General features: G+C 39.9%; 1 protein-coding gene across 1 annotated transcript in view; it reads right to left on the bottom strand.

Annotated features, from left to right (window-relative positions):
• Window positions 1-7,930: 7,930 nt before the first annotated feature.
• Window positions 7,931-14,464, bottom strand: part of LOC140950222 (T-complex protein 1 subunit theta-like) — a 28,420-nt gene continuing 21,886 nt past the window's right edge. The window contains exons 11-18 of the mRNA XM_073399430.1: window positions 13,156-13,227; window positions 12,511-12,617; window positions 12,375-12,441; window positions 11,407-11,494; window positions 10,741-10,928; window positions 10,155-10,319; window positions 9,472-9,591; window positions 7,931-8,603 (exon numbers count right to left, since the gene is read on the bottom strand). Of these exons, the coding sequence (XP_073255531.1) occupies window positions 8,538-8,603; window positions 9,472-9,591; window positions 10,155-10,319; window positions 10,741-10,928; window positions 11,407-11,494; window positions 12,375-12,441; window positions 12,511-12,617; window positions 13,156-13,227 (873 nt within the window). The 3' untranslated portion in view covers window positions 7,931-8,537. The remainder of the gene's footprint in view (window positions 8,604-9,471; window positions 9,592-10,154; window positions 10,320-10,740; window positions 10,929-11,406; window positions 11,495-12,374; window positions 12,442-12,510; window positions 12,618-13,155; window positions 13,228-14,464) is intronic.

The following is a 14,464-nucleotide window of genomic DNA, read 5'->3' as shown; positions in this document are numbered from 1 at the left end:
CCATTTATTACTGCTTTTAAAGCAAGGCTCAAATTGAAACACAGCTCATGCACCAAATAGGGTCACTCTTTATCGTAACGCTAAAGGGAAAAAAACGCTCGCTGAACGTGAAGTCGGGCTAGCTACAATTCTAGGGATGTTTAATACGGTGAACGAATCAGATCATATTCCAGACTAAATGAACGCCTCGAGTCAAACATTAATCCGTACTCCACAAATCGAGTGAAGCGGCGAACTGCTCTCTGTCTCCTTTCGGCCTTTCCGCGTCTCTTCGCACCGTTGTTTGTGTGAGTGTTTGCGTTTGATCGAGAACTAGCCAATCATTTATATGTATTTTTTCAACAGTTGAAGTGATGCCGAACCGGCTTTACTAACTTAATTAATAAAGGTAAAGGAGAAAAAATGCTAAAAGTAAGAAGATAAAGAAAAAGACAGAAAGAAAGAGAAAAAGCACACAAACTCGATTGCCAAGATTTAAGCTCGTGCTTCTTCGTCAGCTGTTAGCTTCGCGTGCCTGAAACTTCACCACGCAGCCAAGGGAAAAAATACAAGATTTGTTCGATCCCTGAATATTATGTCAGGATCAATCACGCCACCCACCGTCTTAAAAGAAACACCTCTCGCGCGGTTTCAAATGCAAATAAGGGTAAAAAAGTGACTTTAATCGATCGTGCAAACATCTTTTGCAGGAAAACATTTTAAAGCAGAAGAGAGCGTGACCCTCCAAAACATCTTTTCTTCAATGGCCAACTTTCGTGATGTAGTATCGGTGCTTCCAGCAGCCCGACTAATAAAGGCAAGTAGAATCTTTGTGGCTCTGCAAAAAAGCTAATCAACCGTGAGAAATCAAGAAGTCTTTCCTTGTTTTTTGATTGTCATCCTAGTCGATTCTGCAACATTAAAAAAGCGGCTGCTTGTGAATTAATTGGCGCCCAAAAAGGGCGGGATTTTCAGTTCAATTTATTTTTTTTTTAAAGCCATTCTGATATATAACAGTCCGCATAATTATGTCATTCCGCAAGCCATACCGCATGCCATTCCACAAACTCGTTCCTTCTCTTACTCTCACCGGTTTTGACGTCCGTGATGGTTTGCTGTGCGCGCGCTAATTACGCAAGCACGACTATTTGAAAAGGTTTTTGAGTTGAATACTCGACAAGTTTACTTTATTTACCCATTTCCTCGTCGGACGAAACTTGGAAAAGCTTTAAAAACATGCCGTGTCAATTTTTTTCGCTTAAGCTGACATTTTAAGTGAGAAAACTCCGTATTTTCAAAAGCATCTTTTTTGCAAAACAAGACTGATTCGCGTACAAGCTTCGTGTAGAACACTTCGAGACTGGTAAGAATTTCTCTTTTAATCAGTGCCATATAAAACAAAGTGTTTTTCTCTTTTTCTAGGAAAAATCTTTTATAAAAGCAAACGAAATTTTTTTTCCTGTGTTTGCACAGCCTGCTATAAACACTCTACGGGTTGGGGGAATTCGAGGCAGTTATGCAAACCCGAGACGAAGTCGAGGGTTTGTTTAATTGTCTCGAGTTCTCCCAGCCCCTCTCGTGTTTGTTATAAGGGTATGCAAACACGGAAAAACGGTTTCTATTGCTTAAATATTTTTCTTGTGGCAAATCCTTCATTATATAATGGCCGAGCTGCTTCCCTCTGTTGTTCTACTAGATGTGTCTAAATAAAAAAAACTGATCTTTTCCAACTGTGTCTCCATAACTTTTTGTATAGTTTATGTGCCAGTCAATTCTAACACCGCCCATTGCCCCCCCCGGGGCATTTGACTCGTTTTTTGTTCCGTACAGTGGGGAATTTGACCCAAAATGAGGCCCACCAGGTCGGGCATTTAAAACGCTGGTCAGCGTCGCAAGCAAAAGGATCTTGTAATTCTTTTATTCCGCATGTGCACTGCATTCACGAGTCGTTGCTCCTATATCCACTGCTTTGTTGGAGCATTTGAAAGCCTTTGAAAAAGCCCGTCAAATGTGGGCTCTCTGGAATGACCAATTGTTTGGAAATGAAGAAACCTCCGTAAGACAGCTTTCCTATACTTGAGAGAGTTTCGGTTTTGTCTAGTGCGATATTTAACTTTGAATAAACAGTTTCACAAATGGAAAATTTGGGGATTTCACGCGTTTTGAAGAGCTAGGCGGTGGGCCATTTAACCATCTAAACTGCCAACATACCAGGGAATTTAACCAAAATTTTTCAAAAAAGTCAAATGCCCAGGGGTCGCCTAGGAGAGGTGGGCATGGGCGGTTTTTGATGTTTCATTACATTCAATTCCATTACATTTAACCTCATTCTGGGCCCCAGTGCTTACGCTTCTGACTCCGCGCGTAAGCTCTGGGAAACTCTGCGCCGGCGTAGCCAAAATCTGGCTATTTGGACCGCACAGTGCATGCTCTTTTATCCAACCAAAACTTTTGTCTTCTTCTTATCTATTTTATCGCGAAATTTCTTGCTCCATCGGAATTAGAACTGAAGAAACGGAGCCCTTGAAGAATTTTCAGATACACGAGGCTCTTAACTGTAGTAACTACTGAGAAAATACCGTTAAACGTTCATAGATCTGAGACTTTAAATTTGCATACGCTCGACAGTTGATGAAATATTTGTGTTCTACTTCACGAGGCGGTAAGTGAAATTCGAATGCCTTTTTAAAAAAACGTATGGTAATTCCAATAAAAATGTCCAAAATATGCATGAATTTAGCGTCCTTCTATTTCTGTTTGTTTATGAATATGATCACTTTAGTAAAGCTATCGTGAGAAAAAGAAGACAACTATAAATATCTAGTCGCATTGTGTACACGCATCACTTTGGGGAACGGTTCGCTTTTTTCTGTTTACGTTTCTCTTGCAAGTTTGCTTTTTGGGCAATTCACGACATAAAGCCAACGTTTTCATTCATACTCGGCTTCTTCGTTTAAATACGATGACGTGAAAGTCGAAGAAAAATCAGTAATGTGTCATGCTTCTTAAATTATAGCTGGCAAAGATGTCGGTGTATTTTTATTTTATTTTTCACATTAAAATCAATTTTTGATATGTAGCTAATGCCATTTATTTAAAAACTGGGGAATCCAGTTATTCTGTCTAATTAGTCGTGCAAATGTTGTTTTGAAATCGCTGAAATCAAGAGTCGGCCGGGCGTTGTTACTTGCCGGACACGCCGCACATTCACCTGCTCTCGTGCGAACATGAATGGACCAATCAGAAACACTTTTATTGTTTTAAGCTGAAACCAATCAGACACAATCTTGTTCTAGGGTTCCCCAGAGCTCTTCCTCCTTGGCGTCATTCGCAGAAGAGCTCTGGGGTCGAGAATGATTCAACCTCTAATGACTGAATAAATGTATGACCTCTCGTTGTTGTACCATCTTGATTTCCATTATTAGCTCCTGCTGTTATACCTGTTCCAACAGTATATTTGACGAGTTTAAAAATAACTTCAAAATAAGCATTGTACCAATCAATTGGAATTGCTTCTTAACTATTATCAACAGTAAATAGGTAATTATCCTTTGTTTGTCTATTATTATTAGCAACATTGTCATTGAATGGTGTTTGTAAATCATAATGCAAATACTTATATCGCTTAACTAATTCAGGACTTTTGAAAATTCCACTCATTTTATTTATTAATGAGTTTAAATATATTTTTTTCATAGTAGTAGATCATTGTAAACAACATATTGCTTCAATTTCCCCAGCAGTTCCCAGCAGAATAGCAAAACTTGACAAAATTAGCCAAAATGAAATATGTGCTGCGCTCTGTTGGTAAAGGCAATACAAAACACATGATGGAGTAACATGGCTATATATGTGAACATAAAACACATATTAACCGGTTCATTAAACTCAGAATATCAAGTCAAAATATCAAGAAAAACTATCATTACACATGTAATGCCTGCGAAGGTGAGGGCAACGAAACCGTCAAAGCCCATGCAAAGCAGGGACATGCCCCAGTACCACAGTACAAATTTCATTTTGACAAATGAATGTAAATACATGTACTAATACTACTGTAGTCTTCAATGTAAACCAGTAAATCAAAAACACGTATCAAAGTTTTTAAAAGTTGTGCTGCCTCTGCAAGCGACAGCATGAAAAAACCGCAAGAAAAAGAGTTAACAAATAGATTCCGCAGAAGATAATCTTATAACTTTTTTTAAATGCATCAGATTTCCATCTTCCCATATGCCCAATTTAGGTTTCTGCAAAACATTTCGACAAACTATCTAATCACTTGTTCAAACTGTGTGAAAACAGCTTTTTCACTTAAGCACCAGTGTGGAAACAGTATTTTGCCTTCACAAAAGGGTACATCGACGGAGGGGGAAAAACTCTAAAACTCTCTGGGAAAGGCCTTTCCCTGGGGACACGGCTGGCTGCGGGAAGGCACGGAATCTCTTACGCCTGTTGAAAACCCTTAAGACAATGATAACAACCAACAGAACTTGGCTCCAATGTAGAAGTTTAATCCAAGACTATACTGCGGGTACATTCAAAACATAACCAACCAAAATGTAACCAAGACTAGATGCCAACGAGAGTGTAACCGAAGAAGCTCCTACAAAGCACTTCTATTTAAGCCTAAGCTAGCGAAGCGACAGATTACATCATGTTCTAGCGAGGTAGATTACAGAACACAACTATCATTTCTAAAAGACTACTGGTGGAAACCTAAGCTTGTTTTGAGACATTAGTTACTTCCAAGAGTTACACAGGTGGATAACGGCTTCTTACAGGATTACAGGTTGATTACAGCTTGAAGACTAAATACAATTATGACTTGACAAATAAGTTTACGCTCAATAAATCAACAGGTTGTTCACGGCTTAGAGAAGTTAAGACTAAAGAATAAAGGATTTCTACATTGACTTTTCATATTTTTATGAGCGAAAGCAAAATACACTGCAAATAACTGAAGAACAATAAATTCTGTCTTCACACCTGTAATATTGACGTCAATGAAATTTCTTTGAAAGAGATGTGATGAACTTAAATGGTATTGTATCGATGAAAGATGGACGTGCTAGTTTCTTGAAACATTGATTCTGAAAAGGAGACAGTGCATCCTAAAACCCAAGATGTCATGTAACAAACCAGCTCAAGTTTACAAACAAAACTCATTAAATCAATTTATCCTTACGTGTGGATTTATCTATCAAGTGAACGAGAGCCTAACTATCAGTCGGGTAAGCGGCAGGATTGACAACGGATAGGGTGTAGGGTCTAGGAGAATTTTTCGTCTGGCATCACTGTTGCTATGGATACACCTTCCGTCCCACAACTGAAACCCAAGTTGAATTTACGTTAAAAGTTAGGGCGTCTTGTATTTGCCCCTTGAACTTTTACAGTCTGTTAGAACTGGAAACTTTGACAGTGGAACTCACAGATATAAGTGACTAATACCTGGGAATGAGATAAACGTCAATCGTCTTTCCATATGCGTTGAGGCACGATACAACACAGTGATCAGAGCGTTTATATGAAGAAAAGTTATCGCGGATAGAAGGGTCACTCGCCTACCCGAGCTACCCTAGGCGAGCGACCTTTTCATACATTTCCTTACAAAAGTTGGCGAACCGTTTACACAAGAAACAAAGACTTGGCTCGGTTAGAAGGGTGACCCGCTTAGAAGAGTCACGCTTTTGTGATGGCAGGGACACCCTCTTAGCCGAGCCAACAGTTCTTCAGATAACCACTTTGTCTCGCTCAGCCGGACCCTCTTTCCTGGGAGACTTTCCTCCAAAAAAATGGGGCCTTAATATCTGTCGGTCAAGATCGGAGGATACAGCCCTGCTATTGCCCCGATTATGTTATTTACTAGGGTATCTAAAAGGTAGTAATGCTGCGGCACATTCTGTTGATACTGGCATTAGTTAGGCAGTGAGACTTAAAAGAATCGAAAATGACATTGAATGTCCTATTTACATGTTGGAAAGTACTAGAATAATTACTATCAGTCTATAGAAAGAACTCGTGGGAACGTTGTTTAGAAAATGATCAAGTGGTTATAACTCTGGTTTTCCCACAGTAAATTGCAGGAAATAATAGAAATTCAGATTGTTCAGTTGTTTATCCATATATTTAATATACGGTGCACGATATTTTCTCCGGAAACACAATACTTTTCTTGCTTTTTGTTGCACTTTATTAAGAAACAGTTATTTAGCTATATATTTATAGAAAACAACAACACAAAAAACGAAAAAAAAAAAAAAAGAAAAAAGGAACTAAGAATACGGTAGGACTTGAACCCTGCACCTTCGACTCGACGCGACTACACCTAACCACTACACCACAGAGGCTGATTACGTAATTTTGAGGAAAAGTCTTTCGTTTTATTCCTTTTCCATGAAACTTCCGCCGGCACGATGGTCGCCAGCCGCATTAACCGAGCTATTAACAGTGAAAAAACAATGTACACGCATATTCCATGGCAATGAATGAATGAAAGAACATAATTATGCTTTTCAAAACGCCGATACACGTCCTCGTCTGCAAAGTAGGACACAAAACATATGTTTTATTATCTCGATTTCCGCTGTTATTTTGAAGGGAATGGTCAAAATCACATCCATTTTCGGCTCATACAGTTTCTTAAGAATAGCACTGCATGACATTTTCTCACTTTCACATCACCTTCTAGCAAACTGGAATTTGTATATCCCCCGTGTTGCGGAGTCGAAGAGCAAATGCTCATCTTCTCGTCAGGTTTAACACCTGGACGAGTCAAAGGCTCTTGAATTGAAATCCAATCCCCAAGATAACCATCGTACTCATCTGAAAGACTCCTGCGTGTCTTAAAATTTGGTAAGACCTCTAACCGTGCTGTAGAAAATTTGCCACAAAGAAAACTCTAAGTCTGAGCAGCGAACGATGCACTCTCTCACCCACCGAACTTCCCCGTGTTTTTATTTGAGTTGTTCGTGGCGCAATGCACTCTGGTTAAATGCAATGCATTGTGGTAAAAAGTGATGAATTCGAGAATTCGTCGCCCCTTATATATTTCCTATAAATCCTGATTATGTTGCTGCTCGCTCCCTTCGGTCGCTCCGCAGCAACAAAGGAGCACCAAAGCTATCTTCAGTAGTCTGCAAAACCACGACAGCAGTGCAATCGTTACTAATAAAGTCACTTTATCATTTTTGATTGTGATTATTTAATCACGACACCCGCGATGAGGCAAAAAGAACCTTTTCGCATCCGTGGATCATCCCATTGACTTCCGCAGTTACGTGTATTTACCATTTATTTATCTTCATTATACTTGATTCTCTCACTCGGTAATGAACATGAAAACCAGTTTTTCACTCTGTGTATTTATTGGTAGAACCTGCTGTTCTGATACGCACCTGTTACACTGGATGATGATAACTTTAACGTGCCTTGCAATTTTTCAAAGGTGCCGAAGCTTTATTCGTCACTTCATATACAAGAAAGAAACTGGAGCCGTAATGCGTCCCACAGTTCGTTACAGGGGAAGCGCCGATCAGCTATTGGCCAATTTGTTTTCCCTGTCCATAGTAACATTCCCGCCAGAAGTCTTTGCGAAAGTTAACTCGGCCCAGTTTTCTCTTTTCTAAAGTGGTGATTTCGAACTACATGTACGCGACAGGAGGTGTAAGGAAAAGGGACAACTCAACGCCACTTAGTGAGCTTAATTAAACAAAGACGTTTTTGAGCGACGCACGTCAACCGGAAGTGAGGCCTTCTCTCTTTTTATATACCTTGACGCTAACAAATTTGTATTGCTAAGTGTCTTTTCTCTTATAAAGACGATTAATCCGAGAGTTTCAACCAAACCATTGCCCAATGATGCAAAAAGTCCACTTTCGGTTGACGTGCGTCGCTCAAAAACACCGTTGCTTAAGCTACCTAATAATTGTAAGGTAAGAAGCGCGACACCAAATTACGACCTTGCTTTGATATTGGATACTTTGTAGGATAATGGTCACTACGTTACTGAGATTGTAAACACTGATAGCGCTTTAATCATCTTGTGCTCAGACGGTCACTCTTTCATCAACTGGTTCAGTAAAACAACTATCGAGGGGCGCTAAGAACGAGCATGGTCATATGAGTAAACAGGCGCCTGAAGAGAGCTACCAGGGAGCTACAACTTTCTTCAGCATGGCTCTCGCCAAAACTTTAATACTATTCCCAACAGTTTTAAGAGAATAGACCTCTTTAGCTTGTATGTTTTGTTTTCCCAATGAAAGTCTCGGCGAATTTGCCCCTTCGTCCTTTCACAAATCATGCGCAAATATGCACTGGTATAAGACGAAACTTGAATGAGCAGTTCTCTATATTATTATCACAAGACCTGCATTGGGAAACAAGAACAAACGAGCTAAAGAGGACTATTGCAAGGCAAGTAGTTAGTAACGTTGCCGAGAGTAAAACGGCTCTCAGTCACCAAAATGTCACTGTCATTTGGTGGCCTTGGATTAATTCTGCAAAGTTCAACAACACACGTTAATCCAGACAAGGAAGCAGGATAACAGATGATTCGGTGCTCAATCTTCATCCCAGTTTGGATTGTCTTTAGGCTTTGGTCCTCCCGCCGGTTTGGACATGATAATCTGCAAATGCAAGGGCATAATTCTAACATGCATTGGTCACTTCACAGTTTAAAAAACTACCTTGTGGATGCATATTTAAAGGATAATAGTTTCGTTACTTGCACCACAAAGTGGCAGCGTTCCCCAAGAAAATTTCCTGTTAGTTTACATCTCATTTTTTTCCAGAATAGAGTAAAGAGGTGTGATTTTAAAAATTTAAATTTGTGAAATTATGGGATTGGCTGGCATATTTATAAAGAACAATATGAAGAATGCCCACTGTTCTAAAAATCAAGCTACAGCTATGTGTACAAGTGCAAAATTTGGTGGGGGTGATATAAGCACCGCTATGCTCTGATGACTCCATACAAATCCTTCTAAAATTAGCCCCGATCGCATATTTTAGAAAGATTTAAATGGAGTCATTGGCGCATAACGATGCTCACTTACCACCAATTTGCACTAACTGGCAGATTTTTAGCAAGTGGACATTATTCACCTTTTTCTTTCTGGACAAGCCAACCAACCCCTTTGACCAATCCTACTTTTTGTGACGTCATCGCTTCTCCTCTCTTATAAAGCGTATAACCAATGCCTGAGTTGGGGTTGTAAAAAATGAGGACTCCTGGATTGGACTACCATTACACCTCTAACGTCTCATGTTCTGGCCAGCAGCAGAAAAAGGGGAAAATCTTGGGAATATAACAGGATTAAAAATCTAACGTGTCACCATAATCCAATTCAAAGGTTGCTAATGAACTCTATGAAACAAACACTTAAAATTTAGATATTCAAGGTCTTAATCAGGACAAAGATAATTGTATAAACTGGATTTAAAGACGAGAATTTTGTTGAAGAGCTACGGCACGACACAAATGTGTTCCCTTACCTGATCCACTCTAAGTACTGTAACAGCTGCATCAGTAGCGAACTTGATAGCCCAGTGCTTTACAAGATACAAGTCTAAGATTCCTGCTTTTACTGCGTCTTTCACTGCAGCTCCACCACCCTAAGAAAAACAACATCCAAAGTTATGTCAGATCAGATATGTCAGTGTCACCACGTTAGATTAGAACTTATCCCCCCTCGGAAATGGCCTATTTTTCATCCCCGATTTTTCGAACCTCTTGATAATTCGGTCTAATAAGCTTTTCCCAAAATGGCGTTTGAAAATCATGATTCCACTGTAAATAAAAGGGTCAAAACAAAAAATCCCAAGATTCTACGCTGACACATTTACAAACGATGACCCAAAGATGCGGAACAATTTAACAGACCAAATACGGTCGGCAACAAAACAACAAAAACTTTATCAAACAGCTGGATTCAGGATTGGTAAATATATATTTTTTAGCTATATAATTTTTAGCTTGTGCATTATATTAGGCATATTCTTATCTGGATTTCTTCTCTCTTTTAAATCGAATTGAAAATGTTTAGTATTGTCTAACATTTATTTATTTTTGTGTCGACTGCCTAAGATTTTCAAGCTATGTCAGTTCTATTTTTCTGCTCAGTACCTCCGTGTTGAAATCAAATTTTACATTACGTTATTTAGTACTTCAACTATACCTCGTTATCAAAGCCAGCATTTTTGTCCCCACCCTGGTGGGCAGCTTTGAGTTTAGATATCAACTCTGTGGGCTTCACGCCAGCATTTTCCGCGAGGGTCCTGGGAATGACCTCCAAGGATTCGGCAAATTTGTCGATGGCATATTGTTCAAGGCCTGCACAAGTCTGACGGAAAACAGGAAACAGGAATCAGTTAACGGCTAATCAGCAATACAAGTTCACATGGTCAAGACTCTTCAAAGCCACCATCCAAACTTGTCGCTTAGGAGAGGGGGCGCACGTCACCTGCTTGTAGGCGTCTAAAGGGCGGGCATCGAGTAAGGACGAAAATGGGGAGTGGGGATTTGTTTACCTTTCGTGTTTCCCCCCTCCCCCACCCCCTTTTCCGCGCCTTTTTCACACATGGAGGTTCAACTGTAGTTTGGAAACCAATAGCAGGCTGTAAAGATCTTTCTTTGTAACAAAGGAAAAGCGTGTGCAGTAAAGTTACACGTTTCACAGATATAATTACCAAGCCTTAGCCACTTTGAATTCAAAAGCAGAGTGACGCTGATACATATATGTTAGGACGTACAACTCAACATACCTCTCCAAAGCTGGATATCTGCTTAGCCAGTTCAATTTCCGTGGCACCAGCTCCTGGTACAAAGCGATCATCGCGGGTAAGCGCTTTAAACGTGTTCACTCCATCATCAACAGCTCGCTCAATATCGTCCATGATGTTCTCAGTGGAACCACGGATTACAACAGTAGATACAGCCGTCTCCTCGCGCTCTAAAACCCAAGATTACAGAGGATCAAGTGAGTCCGACTGGTGCAAGTCTTAAGATACTCGTTTTGAGTGCGTGTCAATATATGAATTGCAGTCCTTTCGCCCGACGGCGTTCCACCGGACGTAAGTCGATTCGCCGGATGAGATACAACACTCAACAATACGGTGAACAAACTTATCGGAGATGTTATTTTAGTTTAGCTTGGATTCCATATGTGGATTCACTGTATTTTCACGCGTCAAACACACATTAAACCCTTGCAAACTGGCCGTTGGGCGAATCGCACATTTCCCGTTCCTCGTTACTACCGTCAGCAGCATCGTAAAAGGCCAATTTATTCTCTTAAACTTTATCATCTCTTGATTGTAAGAATAATCTACTTCATTATACCTACAAGTAAACCTAAAATTTCTTGTTGTTTTTGCAAATCAATCAATAAATCAATCAATTAATCAATGAGTGATTAAGTAGTTCAGTACCTTGTTTAAAAATAGTAACCGAAGTGTCACCAATCTCTGACACCTTGATTTCATCACACTGACCTATCTCCTCTGATGTGGGAGTTGTCTGAAATGATGGGAGACAAAAGTATTCAGTAACCAATGATTTTTAGTGCTGTCTTCCTCCTATTTTTCAGACTAAACTCAGTTAACCAAAATGATTAACGCTGCTGCTGCTACTACTGCTACTGCTACTGTGCCACTGCTACTGCTACTGTGCTACTGCTACTGCTACCGCTACTGCTACTGGTACTGCTACTGTGCTACTGCCACTGCTACTGCTACCGCTACTGCTACTGCTACTGTGCTACTGCCACTGCTACTACTACCGCTACTGCTACTGCTACTGTGCTACTGCTACTGCTACCGCTACCGCTACTGCTACTGTGCTACTGCTACTGTGCTACTGCCACTGCTACTGCTACTGCCACTGCTACTGTGCTACTGCCACTGCTACCGCTACTGCTACTGCTACTGTGCTACTGCTACTGCTGGCGCTGGCGCTGGCGCTGGCGCTACCGCTACCACTACTACTACTACTACTACTACTACTAGTGGGACAAGAAGACGAGGGATTCTGGGAACAAGGTCTCATGATATCAAACGTCCTTCTAGAAATGACAGAACCAGTGTCTCATAAAAGGTATCAGAAGTACATTTTTTTGAGCGTTGCTCAAATTTACTTAGCACCCCCTACAAGAAACCAGTTTCATACAAGAAAATTAAAGTCAATTGAAAGTAACAGGTGAGCAAGCTGCCAAAGATTGGAGCAGCACTCTTCTCAAATGGGGAACTTGGCCGAAGACTATTTTCATTCTGATGCAACTTGGTAGGTTCAACTTCCGCTGCACTCTTGATTTCAGTCTCGGACTTATTTTTAGATCAGTGGCTGAAAATCGAGGTAGCCAATGGTGGGAGAATTTAAAAAAGCTATTATGCAAACTTACAAATTTGGGAAGTATTGTTGCTCCAACTGATCGACAGAGTCTTCTCAAATCAAACTTTGAATTTAGCCTGCAAACAATGATATCAACATGAGTCCATTGTGCGTCAGGATAATAACTCAAAAGAAGATATACGCACCTGACAACTAAAATGTTATACTTGTTACAAAAGTGAAGGGCCATCTCAGCGACCTTGCCACCAGTTACAATACAGTTAACACCAGCATCGACAATAGCCTTGATTTGCTACAAGAAAGTACATTTTAGGTTAGACCATCCTAACTACTGCATTTCTAACATGCATCACTTATAATTACTGTCAAGATTACACCAATGATTTTAATGGACTGTGTTGGTTTGACTTTGTCACCTCAAATGCCTAGATCAACTTTCCTATTAATTTTTCCTATGAATTTCAGTCATTTTACACAACCATAGCTTGACCTTAATTGTATATGTCTTTACTCAATAGCTTTTCTTGGTGCCACTTTCTTATCCTTTCATGATCGTATTTCTACAGTTTCAGTTGTTTTCTTTGCTACGTAGACCTGATGGACAACCACTAACTTTGAAGCACTAGACTCTAATATTATGTTAGGCACATCATTCTCAAAGAAAATTCCACGTAAGTGGTCCAAATGTGGACCCCTGAGAAAATCCTATTTTAACCTTCACCCAGTCACTGGTCTCAGTACGCCTTCCCTATGGCTTGTACACTTTTATCCGAGAATTAGTAAGCCTGTAGTTCGTTTATGACCAATTGAAAAAGCATTCTGGAGCTTACCTTTTCTAAGTGTTCTTCCTCTCCCTTGCTGAAGCTCTTTAACTCTGCTGCATTTCTGATCAACACTGTACCCTGAACAAATTGAGAGCAAATAAGACCAAGGGTGAGGAGTAGCATTTTGATAATTTTAGTTATCAAGACATCCTCTGCCTTTGATCTGTGTTTCATCTGTTTATCCATTTTCTCAGGTCCAACCATTTAACCCCCCAATTTTCCCCTTAAACTTGCATTTTGCTCTCTTTTCATTTCTGAAGTAAATGTGTTTGATCTATGTGAGGGGCTACAATGAGGGACAAAAGTGTTGACACACTTCCGAAAAATGGCCCCTTTTTGCATAGTGGATATACTTATCCCCTTCCCCTGTCTACCCCAACCCCTTCCCCCCAAAATCAATGTTGAATTTTGGACCCTCAAGTCTTTTTTTTACTTCAGACAACATTGATTCGGGGGGTCGGGGGATTTACGGCGTTTAAAAGGAATGAAATAATAAATGAATTAAATGTTTGTTAAAAGCACCCGCTTTAAACAAGTGTGTCAACTACTTTTGTCCCTGATTGTCTGAAATATGTATCTGTGTTTTCCGGCTAGATTTTGGACGCTGCTGAATTTTTGTGCGATGATGTTACTCTATGGACCAAATTGTTTGTTTATAAACAACAATTTGAAAAGTTTGGTCCTGATTTGTAGTATACGTAGAGTAAAATGTACGAAGCGTATGTCATTACTTAATCTTGTACTCCCGCGCGCGTTCCTGATACCCTGTCGGGTCGAGAGGAAATCATTTGTGTTGTGATCAATGCCGCTGCTGCGGATGTAATTTTTTTTACAAGTATTATCAATAGTGGAAAAAGGATGGAAACACTAAGGTACAATGAAAATTGTTCTGGTAAATGGTTAACTTAAGCGAATGAAGTACTGCAACATGCAGTATTGTTGACATTGACTTGTGCCATTAGTGAAAGGACGTGAACAATATACAGGTTATGAACCTCATAAATGATGAGCCAGTCGTTTGTGCTATGCCCTATAAATAGATGTTTTTTTTTTTGGAAGACCTTTTCAAATCTAGCAGATCCAAACCTTTAGCGTGTGTAGGCGTCGAACAGGTTAGACCAGGTTAGGAATGTACTTTTGTAATGATTTTAGATGACCGCCTGCCATTTATTCAGTGGCATTTTTTTTATTGGTGTTGGGTGGACAACTATTTCATTTCCCAGCTCGTAAATCACAGAATACCAAAGAAATTGTTTTCAAGATAGACACACCGGTTTGTATCATCTCCAAAACAGCAATTACTTTGGCCCAGAAG

This window comes from Porites lutea, chromosome 1 (genome assembly GCF_958299795.1).
Source record: "Porites lutea chromosome 1, jaPorLute2.1, whole genome shotgun sequence".
Lineage (NCBI taxonomy): Eukaryota > Metazoa > Cnidaria > Anthozoa > Scleractinia > Poritidae > Porites > Porites lutea.
This window is presented reverse-complemented; position numbering and strand designations above follow the sequence as displayed.